The sequence below is a fragment of the Hyperoodon ampullatus genome (genome assembly GCF_949752795.1).
Source record: "Hyperoodon ampullatus genome assembly, chromosome: 13".
Taxonomy (NCBI): domain Eukaryota; kingdom Metazoa; phylum Chordata; class Mammalia; order Artiodactyla; family Ziphiidae; genus Hyperoodon; species Hyperoodon ampullatus.
Genome location: NC_136926.1, coordinates 7,130,035 through 7,144,692, shown reverse-complemented (window position 1 = coordinate 7,144,692; position 14,658 = coordinate 7,130,035). Strand labels below are relative to the sequence as shown.

The window sequence follows — 14,658 nt, the reverse complement described above, 5'->3', positions numbered from 1 at the left end:
TATTTCAATCTTTTGAGTGATTTTAAAATGACTAATTCAATCAAAATAAAGTGCAAGACACCATTTAACATTAACTCAACGAAGCATTTTCACTAACTTGGGAATCTCTAAACAATTGTTTTTTAGGACGCTCACATAGAGCTGTCCCAAAATTCTTATTAACTAATGCAGTCATTTTAGGAAACAGTTACATTGTGATTTTTAAAACTATACAACCGAAATAAATGGCTATTTTTTATAGATTACTTTAACAAAGAGAAAACTTGGAAAATTGGGAAAATAAGGAACCAGTGATTTATCTGTTATTTTATAGCAGAAATATACTCCTGTGAGCTGAGAGGAGTATATTGGACAAAATATACTCCTGACTGGACAAAATTGGCTAACAGATACATTATCAGGTACATTAGAAGTACTAAGAGTTAATAAAAACATGCTCACCAGTTTGACTGCTTTGTTATACATTTTAACATAGCTCTGAGAAAGAAGAACTTCCTCAATTTTGAAGGTCACTCCAGTAAAGCTCAGCTGTCGAGCAATGTACATTCCTCTAAGCTTCATATCCATAGCAACTATTTCCATGGCACCAACACCTCTGAATAAAATTAAAACACACAGTAACTATCATTAAATATAGTAGAGCTTTAACATACATGGAAGAGATTTTAGCAATAACACCTCTTTTAGATTGCTACTGAGAACAAATAGTGTATACTGTAAATTGCATTACCTCCGTTCTACTGCCTGAATAAAATCACTGAATTCTCTAAATGGAGTTCCCTCACCCCATATTCCAAGACGGTTCATATAGGCCATGTTTCGTGGTTCAGAAGCACCTGAAAAACCCCCAAACAAAACATATTATAGCTGAAAAAATAACGTATATATCTCTCCCTTTTAAATATATAACTACTCACCAGTGGCACTAGCATAAACAACTCTGGCTTTTGGCAATTTATTCTGAAGTTCTAAAACTGCTAAGCCTGTCTTGGTTGGCTTTGAAGAACCAACAGGACATAAGTTTTTTGCTTTATGACATTCATCAAACACTATCTGTAAGGAGTAAATTAAGGAACATGTCACATTAGTAGCAAGTGTCTCCAATCTTTCAGGAAGAGTTAACTTTTATTTCACTTAGGACTTGGGAAACATCCAAGATTTCTGAGATGGTAGCTGGAGTAAAAAAAAGAATCAAGATTATTAGGGGGAGGGATGCTGTTGATAACAAGCCCCTGAGCATCAACTTTTTTTTTTTTTTTTTTTTACTAATACCCACGTACCTATCATCTGGTTTTGTCAAACCTTAACATTTTGCCGTATTTGCTTCAGGTGGTTTTCTTTTTCTGTAAGATCACAAGTATCAATGAAGCCCTCTATGTGCCTCTCCTTGATCTCCACAGCCCCCTTCCCCCAGCCCCAGAAGCATTCACTGAACTTGGCATTAACCTTAACTGGATATTTAATTTTTTTTTTTGGTATCTAGAAAATTTACTACTGCAGAAAATGAAGACTGCTTGAATCGAATGGGGGGTAGCGGAGGGCCTGTGGTTTTTCTTTTTGATTAACTACTGTAACACTGTCCTTCAGGCGGCTATAAGGGAGTTTCATATTTTGTTTAGACGTCATTAGGCACCGAAGCTCTTGCAGGACAACTTTGAAGCTATATGAATTCTGCCATTTTGCTAGCATTGATATGGCTCTTGGGTCCACCACTCCATTAGAACTATTAACTCCATTCATATTAATTTTTCTTACAAATCTTACAAAGGGGGTTGCTTCTGGGTATTTAGGTCCACATTCTATCTTAACGCTGTATATTCAGTTTTCATAAACTGTCCAAGCCCGTGGTGGCTGCCACCTTGAGGCGCTGTCACTCCTTAACTGGATATTTAATTCTTAATTAGAATGAATGAAAGGATCCACTACGGCTAAAAATGTCCACCACACAGGTAATTTGAGCAAATTTTGTTAAACAAAAGCACAACTGATAACCAACTTAATCAGTACTTCAAAAACTGGTGTTCCTCATGCAGGACAGTAAAAGGTATGCTATGAGCAAGTAAGTTTGGAAATCACTAAGTTAAGAAGGGAATATAGTATTCAGCATGTCCCATACCTGTTAACATTTTCCTAAAGCAGGAACTTAAATACTGGCCTCATATATGACAGCTACAAAACAGAATCAACTTTCTAACTCCCTTGGACTCTATGTAATCATTAAAGCTCTCGTCCCAGCAGTCTTTTTATTTAACCTCAAAATTTCTCTGTGTTATATTTTGTGCCATTAAAAATTATAAAACTTGTTGCAAAGGATACCACTCCATCGAAGTCATCACCGCACCAATGTAGGAGTTGTTTTAACCTTGTTTTGTATTTACCACCAGACTGACTTTCACCAATGAGGGAAGAATAGGTAGCAAAAATCACACCCTTCTTCACACTCCCATTATGTTTGGAAGAAATTTTTCCATATTTAAACTAAAAAAGAAAAGAGAAGAACTTAATAAATACACTTTTGTCTCTAAAATATTTATCCCACCCAGATTTCTACAGCAGGAAACTAGTGGTACCATGATGGGCTTCAGGAAAGTCAAAGGACCTCTTAAGATCATACACAAAATTTCTCATACGCATGTGAACACATACATACACACACACATGAACCCTCTCGTGTGTGTGTGTGTATATAACTTTAACATACAAGGATCCAGTTGTCATCAAAGTCTCAAAAAAGTCTATCATCAAAAAAAGATTACAGGGCTTCCCTGGTGGCGCAGTGGTTGAGAGTCCGCCTGCCGATGCAGGGGACATGGGTTCGTGCCCCGGTCCGGTAAGATCCCACATGCCACGGAGCAGCTAGGCCCGTGAGCCATGGCCGCTGAGCCTGCGTGTCCAGAGCCTGTGCTCCGCAACGGGAGAGGCCACAACAGTGAGAGGCCCGCGTACCACAAAAAAAAAAAAAAAAAAAAGATTACAAACCAAACTCCCCAAGAAAAGGTCACAATATTCATTCTACAAATATTTATTGTGCATTTACTACATGCAAAGCACTGTAATTAAGATCTGAGGGATATATAAGAATTATGATTAATAGTTACTGTGGTCTTCCTCAATTATGCTGATTTAGAAATCAAAAATATTTCTAGATGCCCCTTACATGTTTTAGTTTTGAACTGTTAGTAGTCATTCAAGACCGAGTACTTAACCCAACAAACCACTCAGTAACCCTCACCCGAAAAAAGCCACTGATGGGCAGGGCAACAACACCAAAGCAACTTAGGACTCAACACTGAAGCAACTTAGGACTCGAATGGAAAATAGATTTACATTTACTTATTTTCAAAGGGCTAGCAGGGAAGCACCTGCAGGAACTAGGTCTGTCTATTCTACCCATGTGACTCCAGGAATTGGTGCATAGTAGGAGGCTAATAAAGATTTGCTAAATGAACACTGAACTGTGCTTTCTAGATAATGAAACACATTTTCTTCCATTTGACAGAACTGTTTTAACATGAACACAAGTAACGGGTATACAAGTCCACTGAATGTACAAATATCTAAACCAGTCTCCAAACCACAATTCTCTATATGATGCGACGGGCACACTACCTGTCCATATAGCTTTATCACACTGCACCCTTATACTCATAGTTATATGAGTTTCACCCATATACAGTAACTTCAGAAACAGACAAAAACAAACAAACGAAAAACCCTGAAGAGAGAATAAACTCCATAAAAACAGACAATGCCTATGTTGTTTGCCACTACATAACCCTACCTAGCATATTACTTAACACTTAGTAATCCAAAAACCAACAATAGTGGCTAGCACTCACTATGCTTTCTGTGAAATAACTCATTTAATCCTCTTAACAACCCTACGAAGTAGAAACTATTATTATTCCCATCTCACAGATAAGTCAATATTTATTGAATGACCAACTGAATAGAAAACTTTCATACCTTATTTAATGAATGGACCAAAATGTTTTTTGCTCCAATATCCCTCAAATCTCTTTCGGCATCATACTTTAAATCATTTGAAACACTGAACCTGCCACAAAAAAAAGGGAAAAGAAAAACACACAAATTAAATACAAATCCCATCATTCTAGCAATATTCAGGAATAAATAAACCCAGGCCTTGACACTTCAAAAAAATACACCTACTCACGAAGACCCATCCCCATATGCTGGATTATTCACAAACAAAAGCTTCCACAGCCAGTCTTTAGCACTTACCACAAAGCCCTTTTTCTACTCAACAAATAATTTTCATAGATGATTCCTGCTATTGTCCTTCCTTTTCCTACACCAGCACCATCACCTATTAAGAATCCAGCACGATCTCCATTTGGTAGGAATGTTTCATGTTGCTGAAAAAGAAAACGCTGGTAATTATCTATGCCTTGAGATATTTTGGTGATCAGTCTTTCATACCTTGTTTTAGTCATATATTAACATTCTGTTTTTATATAAATGGCATACAGTTGGCTTAGTGTAGATACTTTCTTCACGTAACTATACAGGCATACCTCATTTTATTGTGCTTCACTGTTACTGCACTTCAGGGGATACTGCATTTTTTACATATTGAAGGTTTGTGGCAACCCTGCATCAAGCAATTTTATTGGTGCCATTTTTCCAACAGCAGTTGCTCTTTTGTGTCTCTGAGTCACTTTTTGGTAATTCTCATACTATTTCAAACTTTTTCATTATTATTATTATATTTGTTATTGTGATCTGTGATCAGTGATCTTTGATGTTACTATTTTAATTGTTTTGGGCTGCCGTGAACCCCGCCCATATAAGATGGTGAACTTAATTAATAAATGTTGTGTGTTGTATTGTGACTGCTCCACCGACTGGCCATTTCCCCCATCTCTCTCTCTCCTTCAGCCTCCCTATTCCCTGAGACACAACAGTACTGAAATTAGACCAATTAATAACTCTGCAATGGCTTCTTTAAGCATTCAAGTGAAAGGAAGAGCTTCATGTCTCTCACTTTAAATCAACAGCTAGAAATGATTACAACACAAGGAAGACATGTTGAAAGCCTAGACAGGCTGAATACCAGGTCTCTTGCTCCAAACAGCCAAATTGTGAATGAAAATAAAAAGTTCTTAAAGGAAATTAAAAGTGCTACTTCAGTGAACAAACAATAAGAAAGCGAAACAGCCTTATTGCTGACATGAAGAAACTTTTAGTGATCTCGAAAGAAGATCAAACAAGCCAAAGGTCCCCTTAAGCCAAAGTCTAATCCAGAGCAAGGCCCTAACTCCCTTTAATTCTACAAAGGCTGAGAGAGGTGAGGAAGCTGCAGAAGAATTCTGAAGCTCACAGAGGTTGGTTCATGAGGTTTAAGGAGTCATCTCCATAACATAATTGCAAGGTGAAACAGCAAGTGCTGATGCAGAAGCTTCACCAAGTTATCCAGAAGATCTAGCTAAGATAATCGATAAATGTGGCTACATTAAACAACAGATTATCAATGTAGATGAAACAGCCTTCTTTTGGAAGAAGATGCTATCTAGGACTTTCATAGCTAGAGAGAAGAAGTCAATGTCTGGCTTCAAAGCTTCAGAGGACAGGCTGACTTATTAGGGGCTAATGCAGCTGGTGGCCTGAAGTTGAAGCCAATGCTCACTTCCCATTCCAAAAATCCTAGGGCCCTTAAGAATTATGCTCAATCTACGCTGCCTGTGCTCTACAAATGGAAGAAGGCAGCACATCTGTTTACAACATGGTTTACTGATTATTTGAAACCCACTGTTGAGACCTACTGCTCAGAATGAAAGATTCCTTTCAAAGTAATACTGCTCATTGACAATGCACCCAAGAGCTCTAATGGAGATGTACAACGAGATCAATGTCACTTTCATGCCTGCTTTGTAAAACAGCCTTTCTACAGCCCATGGAGCTAAGAGTAATTTCGGCTTTCAAACCTTACTCTTTAAGAAACACATTTTGTAAGGCTGTAACTGCCATAGATAGTTGATTTCTCTGATGCATCTGGACAAAATCAACTGAAAACCTTCCAGAAAAGGAATCACCCTTCTAGATGCCACTAAGAACACTCATGATTCATGGGAAGAGGTCAAAATATCAACATTAACAGGAGTTAACCCTCATGGATGACTTGGAGGGGTTTAAGACTTCAGTGGAGGAAGTAGATTCTTGAGATGGAATCTACTCCTAATGAAGATGCTGTGAAGATTGTTGAAATGACAACAAAGGATTTAGATTATATAAACTTAATTGATAAAGCAGTGGCAGAGTTTGAGAGGACTGACTCCAATTCTGAAAGAAGTTCTGTGGGTAAAATGCCATCAAACAGCACTGCATGCTACAGAGAAATCATTAATTAGTGCAAGGAAGAGTGAATCAGTGCAGCAAACTTCACTGTTGTCTTATTTTAAGAAACTGCCACAACCCCTCCAGCCTTTAGTAACCACCACTCTGATCATTTAGCAGCCATCAACACCAAGGCGAGACCTCCCACCAGCAGAAAGATCACAACTTGCTGAAGCCTCAGATGATGGTTATCATCTTTTAGCATTAAAGTATTTTTAAATTAAGGTATGTACATTATTTTTCTGGACATAATGCTATTGCACCCTTAACAGACTACATTATAGTGTAAACACCAAGTTTTGCATGCACTGGGAAACCAAAAACTTCATGCAACTCATTTTATTGTGACATTTGCCTTACTGTGGTGGTCTGGAACCAAACCTGCCCTATCTCCGAGGTCTGTGTATTTTTTTCTTGCTACTCTCATATGTAGCAGGTAATTAAAGTTAACAAATTGGTGAGTACTCTTCCATAATTTTTCAAGGACTGTACAACTAAATACGAACTTTTTAATAAAACATAAATATGGGAGATGGTTGCCTATTTATTTTACAAAAATGGAGTATTTCAGAAATCCTTTCAAGACAATTGACATAATACAAAAGCTGGTACAACACCCATATGGTAATACCAAAGGTTATTCAATCACTCCCCAAGGGTGTGAGCTTTCAAATCTTTTCTAGCTTTTAGCCACTGGGGGGAAAAAAAGCTACAACAAATAGCCTTATATATATATGTTCTTATCTAATAGTTCTATGAAACAGACTCCCATGGAATTGTTAGGTAAAAGGATATAGGTATTTGTAATTTTAATACATGTTCCCACTGAATTCCAAAAAGGTTATGACAATTTATCATTTGCACTAGAAACACATTCCCCATATCCACACTACCCCTTTAATTTTCTAACATAAAACTTCTATAAAAATCACATTCACAAGATTTTCATGCAAGGAAAACTTAACTTTGAATTAAAACAACTATACATTGTGAACTAAAATTAAAGATAAAAACTGTATGTAGTTATAAATGATACAGCTTACCTGGGCTGCATATGTAATTGCCTCAAGCTGTAATGCTGATAACCAGCCATTATCAATGGTTTCTTCAGAAATAGATGTTTTGTACCAAACATCAGGAGGAGTAACACTGGATAAAGAACTAGTTTCAACTACAGCATCTGGGTGACGCAGGCCAATTTTTACTAAACAAAAATTTAAAAATACTTCATTTTAATTATTCTAAGTAATAACACTTCCCAGTCTTATCATAAGATATTGCAATATTTCTCCTCTGACAGAGAAAATACAATAATAAGTAACTATACATCCTGGGATCCTATATAAAGTCACTGACTGATGGTAAAGTACTGTTTAAATTTGACTAAAATGACCTATTTATCAACTACCTATGGTTTAAATAGAGACTTGCTGATTAAAAAGATCTAGAAAAATACCATCACAGTTCATACCACCAGGTTCTCCAGTAGTAACAGAACATAATCCTAGATTAAGGCGTCATTTTAAATAACCAGGAAAGTATGGGACCTTGGAATCCATACACAGTTGGTAAACAGAGATTTTTAGTTTAAGTGGTCTTATTGGTGACTTTTTATAGAAAGCCAGAGTATAGGAGAGAAAAATTCTAGCCATAGATTTTTTTCCATCTTATTACCCCCATAAAATGAAAAAGTGAAAAATTTTACACAAAAACTAAAAATTATTAATTTTCAACTTAATACAGCGGCCACTAAAAAAATGAATCATGGTCATTACGGGAAAAAAGGAAGCAATGGTGTTAATTTAAACCACTGAATTCGAATAGCAGATTTTATTTTTAAGATTCCCATGTTTTATAATTTGTTTTAGATAAGCTGTATAAACTATAAAGCTAAGATACGTGTTTACATTTCTGTAATTTACTATGATTTTATAATCACTGCTGATACGAGGAAAATTAACTTGAAAGGAAAAAGCCTTTTCACTCCTGGTTTTAAAAGACTTCATTCCAAAGCAAAGCTCTAAATTTCTGTAGGAAAATTTAAAAACTCACAGAATTTTCATGCAGCTATTTTAAAACATATTATAGTTTAAAATATACTACAAAGCTCACACTTATCAAATCCTGAGGTACCCAACATGGATAGATCTTAATACATAATAATGTGTGTGGGAAAGTTTTTTAAGTTCAAAAGGAACCCAGAAGTCTTTCATTATTTTGACAAATCCCAAAGACATACATTTTATTGGCATATACTCTGCATAGGTTTCCGCATGACCCATTTCTTCTTCATCTTCTTCCTCTGGTTCATCTTCCTCTTTCACAACAGGGACCTTCTGTAACAGAGAGAGCAAAATCAGCTAAGTCCAGAAACTGGAGGCCCAGCCAACACACAGAAAAATTCTTCTGTAGGAATACCCACTATCTTCAATCTTGGAAACAGGACATACCACTTCTATATTCCCTAATATCTAGGTCAGAGTCTATGGTTTCCCTGCTCCTCCAAAGATAAGCACAGATAATCCATGACCTGCTCTCACCGCAAACACACAAATGGGTCACCACAGGGCTCCACCACCTTCTCAAACTACTCTCCCCTTCAATATTGCCTGCCAGCCTCCCTGATGCCCAGAAATCTAACCTCCAGTCCTCACTCTTCACTGCAGTTCCAGGAATAGAAAGAACAAGGGGTTTGGAGAGAAAAGGTGGATGAGCCCCAGCAGCACATCCTACAATCTCACGGGCAGGAACTCTCTCTCTTTTTTTTTTTTTTTTGCGTTACGCGGGCCTCTCACTGCTGTGGCCTCTCCCGTTGCGGAGCAAAGGCTCCAGACACGCAGGCTCAGCGGCCATGGCTCACGGGCCCAGCCGCTCCGCGGCATGTGGGATCTTCCCAGACCAGGGCACGAACCCGTGTCCCCTGCATCAGCAGGCGGACTCTCATCCACTGCACCACCAGGGAAGCCCAGGAACTCTCTTTAAGTCTCACATCCCACCCTTTTCTCAGTTACCTTCATCTGTTTCTTTCCCTTAGATCCTAAAACCAAAACCCTAGAAAACTCTGGAGTTTAAAGGTTCTTCTAAAAGACAGAGAATTTACTTCAGACATCTGTGTATCCACAGACACAACAACAATCATACAGAATTCTATATCACCTACTCTCCAAACGTCAGCAAATCTGAGAATAAAATGGAGTTATTAGTAACTTACACCAGGAAAACAGCAGTAAACCCAGACTGCCCCAGGCAAAGTGAGTGAATGGTCAATATAGTCATGTTACCTTGTGTTTCTCTACAGAATCTTCAAGAGGTAGAGGCAGGGAGGAATAGGGGAATTAAGAAGCGCCTGAAAAAGCTGCTTTTCACTATCAGTAAACCATAAAGGGAAGCTCTTTATTAATGTGGGCTTGATCAAGGAAGAGTGTAGGGAAGAAGCTGTGGGACCCAGTATACCAAGGAAGGGAGGAGAAGGACAAACAGAAAACTTAGTCAGGACCTACAGGTGATGCCAAGGACACATGGCATTAAAATGTAACGTCAGGGCTTCCCTGGTGACGCAGTGGTTAAGGGTCCACCTGCCAATGCAGGGGACACGGGTTCAAGCCCTGGTCCGGGAAGATCCCACATGCTGCGGAGCAATTAATCCCGTGCGCCACAACTACTGAGCCTGCGCTCTAGAGTCCATGAGCCACAACCACTGAGCCCACATGCCACAACTACTGAAGCCTGTGCGCCTAGAGCCCGTGCTCTGCAACAAGAGAAGCCACCGCAGCGAGAAGCCTGCGCACCGCAACAAAGAGTAGCCCCCGCTCGCTGCAACTAGAGAAAGCCCGCGCGCAGCAACGAAGACCCAACACAGCCAAAAATAAAATAAATAAGTTTATTTTAAAAACAAACAAATAAATAAATAAAATGTAAGGTCAGGCTCCTCTTTTATTTTTATTTTACTTATTTATTTTTATTTAGTCTAGAGCAGCATATGATGGCACACAGATGCTCAATAAATGTGGGAAAGAAAAGGGAGATGTGAGATAAACATCCAGCCATCAACCCATGGAGTCCTTAGAAAAAAATCCCAAGAAACTCTGAATGTTCTCAGAAAGTATGCCAAAATAAAACCCAGTTTCAGAAATAAGAGATGAAATGGGGCTGGCCAAAGAAACAGATCCAGACCCCACTTCTGCTGTTATCTGTGTAGCCTTGGGCAAATTACTTACATTCTGAGTCCTCCCTATCCCCCTTTGCACCTTTTTTTTTTTTTTTTTTTTTTTTTTTTATTTGGCGGTACGCAGGCCTCTCACCGTTGTGGCCTCTCCCGCTGCGGGGCACAGGCTCCGGACGCGCAGGCTTAGCGGCCATGACTCACGGGCCCAGCCGCTCCGCGGCATGTGGGATCCTCCCGGACCGGGGCACAGACCCATGTCCCCTGCATCGGCAGGCGGACTCTCAACCACTGTGCCACCAGGGAAGCCCCCCCGCTTTGCACCTTTTCCTCATCTGTAAAATAGGAATGCGCACTATGCTAAATGACCAGCCGCCTTTCTCCCTCTACCTTGTCTTTCCCTACCTTTAAAAAATATATACCGCAGGTATATAGTTGGAGAATTAGTTGGTAACACAATACGGTCAGAAAATCCAAGGACCAGACAAGTAATATGTCTAAGCCAGCTGGATGTAAAATGGCAACTGACACCAAGCTTAGGGTCAAGGAGATATATGAAGGGGAGGGAGACTGTGGTACACGGGGAATGTGTGACCAACACACAAAGTAGATGTTCACTACTCAACTCTAGGCATGTTAACACGAGGTGAGGAATGTGGGCCCAGGATTGTCAGGTACTCCTCTTTTTCAAGAGAACCTGGAAATCAGTATGTTTATGTGTTTGCAACACATTCAAAAATTTTCAAAATAATGTGGAGGCCAAACAAAACACTTGTCAATTGGTTTTCATCCACAGGCTACCAGTTTGCAATCTGTTAGATGTCTCTTAACTGCTAGGACAATATAGAACTTTTGGCATGTTATGGGCAACATGGGCTGGACTGGGAACGTGAGCACTAAATAATCTTAAAGAAAAATGCATTCTTATTTTCCAGAAATCAACTTCCAAGTAAGCTGCTGGCACTCAACTGTTAAGTAAACTGATACTGCCAACACTTGTTCTCCTGGTCCCCATTCAAAACCTCAGGCACAGGTTGCTTTGCTGTCTCTCCAATTCTGTATTTCATTCCCAGTCTTACCAATCCTCTGGTATCATTATGTGCAGTCCCCTTACTTTCTTTTTCCTTTCCCCTCATCCTTGCCAATCACCTTTGTAATCCCTAGAGTTTAGTTCCTTATCACTTCCCTTCTGGACTACTTAACCCACCTCCTAACCTGTCTCTTCTTCCCAACCCATCCTGAGTCTCTAATAGGTCCCTCTACTTCCAGTGGCCCTCACTGGTGCTGCTCCAAGTCCCAAGTCCATCAAATTCAATTCAGGACCCTCCACAGAGCCCCCAATCAACCATTCCAATTTCTTCCTGCAAGCCAAGTATCCTAAGCATATAGCTACCACCTCCTCTGTGCTTATTAATGCTGTAGCTCCCTTCCTAAAATGCCCTCTCAAAGTCTCTCCAGACTCGACACCCAAACTCCACGACATCTCTTCCATAAAATGAAGTCCTGGGCTTCCCTGGTGGCGCAGTGGTTAAGAATCTGCCTGCCAATGCAGGGGACACGGGTTCGATCCCTGGTCTGGAAGATCCCACATGCCGCAGAGCAACTGAGCCCGTGCGCCACAACTACTGAGCCTGCGCTCTAGAGACTGTGCTCTGCAACAAGAGAAGCCACGACAATGAGAAGCTTGTGCACCACAATGAAGAGTAACCCCCGCTCGCCGCAACTAGAGAAAACCCACGCGCAGCAACGAAAACCCAACACAACCAAAAATAAAAATAAATAAATTTATTAAAAAAAAAAAAAAAGTGAAGTCCTCCTAGGTCATCTGAGTCTCATCTTCCTACAAACTCATAAGCCCTATCGCGAGCATCACTATTTACCTCTTGCTGTACCTTATATTACTACGTAAACCATGTGATGTTAATTGTATGTTTATTAAAAAATGGGGAGCCAGAAACCCACCACACAGAGGCAGGGTTATACACTACGTAATTATTAAATACATGCACAGAATCAATTTACCTGAAGCACATAGCATTTCCAAAATGTAAAAAAAAAGTTAACATATAATTACTCACAACTAAACCATTATATGATCTGACGTCCCATAACCAGCTATATAATAAGGCTCAATCCTAAAATGAACCTAATTATCAAATAGTTTTGGTTAACTCCACATTGTCCTTTTTACTTATCAGATGAAATTCACAATAGAAAAGTGTCAATACTTTGTATAATACTCTATCAAATATGTATGTTATAATCACCTTGTTTAGCATATATTAATTTATTCCAGTGAGGTTTAATGCTTGTTCGTTAGTTTATGTGGCTGAGAAGCTCCCCTTCACCCCAAAAAAAGTTTTCTGAGGGCTACACTTAGTCAAGTGTACTTTCATACCACACAAAATTACAGATATAGCTTCTGAAACTCACCATGGTCGGGGAAAAACTCCTCATTTTCATGTCATTTATCCATATTCTTGCTACTTCTTTATTAGAAGACTCTTTCTTTACTGTGCCATTGCTTACATCAGCTGAGGGGGAGAAATAATTTACATTTTAGAACAAAATATCTATTTTCCTACAGTTTTCTAAAAATTCAGTAAAGTTTACCCACTTCACAAACCAAAGAATACCAATCTGCTTATCTCTAACTTAAATTAAGCATAAGGATAAAAATATTCAAGCTATATGTCATTATGGAGGTAAGAATTAACATTAGAAAACAAATTAAAAGGAAACGTGTGCACAGGAAATTTGAAAACTATTTATCTAAAAGACACCTTAACCAGAACACTATTTGGCAGTTTATTTCAAAACAATTACCCACAGCCAGCATTACTCTGAGACACTTCACTTGGTGCAAAACCTGGTATTATCACCAAGATAGAATCAATCGCACCTGATCTGGAGGTACTTACTAACTTTCAAGGCAAAATAATTACTTCTGGAATGAAAAAAAAAAACAGTTTGGGAACTCTACTTGTCTTCCCTCAGAATAAAGATCCAAAGAATGAACCTGTTCTTCTATACCAGTGGTTTGCAAATTCTTTTTAGATACAGCACAAGAACCTCTCCATCAAAGTATCAATCAAAGTAGAATTACTGGGCTTCCCTGGTGGCGCAGTGGTTAAGAATCTGCCTGCCAATGCAGGGGACACGGGTTCGAGCCCTGGTCCGGGAAGATCCCACATGCCATGGAGCAACTAAGCCCGTGCGCCACAACTACTGAGCCTGCGCTCTAGAGCCCGCGAGCCACAAGTACTAAAGCCCACACACCTAGAGCCCGTGCTCTGCAACAAGAGAAGCCACAGCAGTGAGAAGCCCGCGCACCGCAACGAAGAGTAGCCCCCACTTGCCGCAACTAGAGAAAGCCCGCGCACAGCAACGAAGACCCAAAAGAACAAAAAATTAATTAATTAATTATTTTTTTAAAAAAGTAGAACTACTTGGTTGAGAAGTTCTGAGCCCCTGTAACTAGCCTCCATCCTCCAAGTATACCTGAACCACTCCCAGTAGCTGATATTCTTGCAATTACAGTGTGAAAATTACACCAGGAGAACGGATTATGACCTTATGTATTCTACCAAAAGATAGGGAGTATTTGGGTGGTCTGTCACTTGGGACTACAAAATGGGATTAAAGTGTTAGCAAAATAAGGAAGCTGGTACAGAGATAATAAATTTACTTAGGAGCACAGATCTGTTTAATATAACTGGAAGAGCCACTGAACAGTTCATAGAAAGAGTTACAGGACTGGAGCTCAACTGAGAGATCAGAATCCAAAGAGAAAGCTAAAGGGCTAAGGGCTCCAAAAGGGGCAGAGAACATGCAGGGAATTCCCTGGCGGTCCAGTGGTTAGGACTCCATGCTTTCACTGCTGCTGAGGGCCTGGGTTCAATCTCTGGTTGGGGAACTAAGATCCCACAAGCCATGCCGGGCAGCCAAAAAAAGAGAGAGAGAGAGAACATGCAAAACCTCGCTCTTCGCAGTCTGATACTTTTAACATTACCTCGCTCTTTGCAGTTTGATACTTTTAACATTCTTCCCTTTCAGTAAAAAGATGACCCTCTCCTACAACACAAAAGTTGGTTTATCTTTGGCATTCACTTACCATGTTTCTTTTTCAGCCCTGGTCT

General features: G+C 39.5%; 1 protein-coding gene and 1 pseudogene across 3 annotated transcripts in view; both read right to left on the bottom strand.

Annotated features, from left to right (window-relative positions):
* SBNO1 (strawberry notch homolog 1) overlaps nucleotides 1-14,658 on the bottom strand; it is a gene marked incomplete at its 5' end in the record, with an annotated part of 44,883 nt that overhangs the window by 24,985 nt on the left and 5,240 nt on the right. For both annotated transcript variants that reach the window (XM_079717105.1, XM_079717106.1), the window contains 9 exons: nucleotides 442-595; nucleotides 731-836; nucleotides 918-1,053; nucleotides 2,317-2,478; nucleotides 3,967-4,057; nucleotides 4,246-4,379; nucleotides 7,401-7,561; nucleotides 8,597-8,693; nucleotides 12,953-13,053. In XM_079717105.1, coding sequence (XP_079573231.1) covers nucleotides 442-595; nucleotides 731-836; nucleotides 918-1,053; nucleotides 2,317-2,478; nucleotides 3,967-4,057; nucleotides 4,246-4,379; nucleotides 7,401-7,561; nucleotides 8,597-8,693; nucleotides 12,953-13,053 — 1,142 coding nt within the window. The remainder of the gene's footprint in view (nucleotides 1-441; nucleotides 596-730; nucleotides 837-917; nucleotides 1,054-2,316; nucleotides 2,479-3,966; nucleotides 4,058-4,245; nucleotides 4,380-7,400; nucleotides 7,562-8,596; nucleotides 8,694-12,952; nucleotides 13,054-14,658) is intronic.
* Nucleotides 1,019-2,126, bottom strand: LOC307061702 (ubiquitin-conjugating enzyme E2 variant 1-like; annotated as a pseudogene). The gene is made up of 2 exons: nucleotides 2,117-2,126; nucleotides 1,019-1,832 (listed from the first exon to the last, which is right to left on the bottom strand). The product of its transcript is annotated as a ubiquitin-conjugating enzyme E2 variant 1-like (transcript).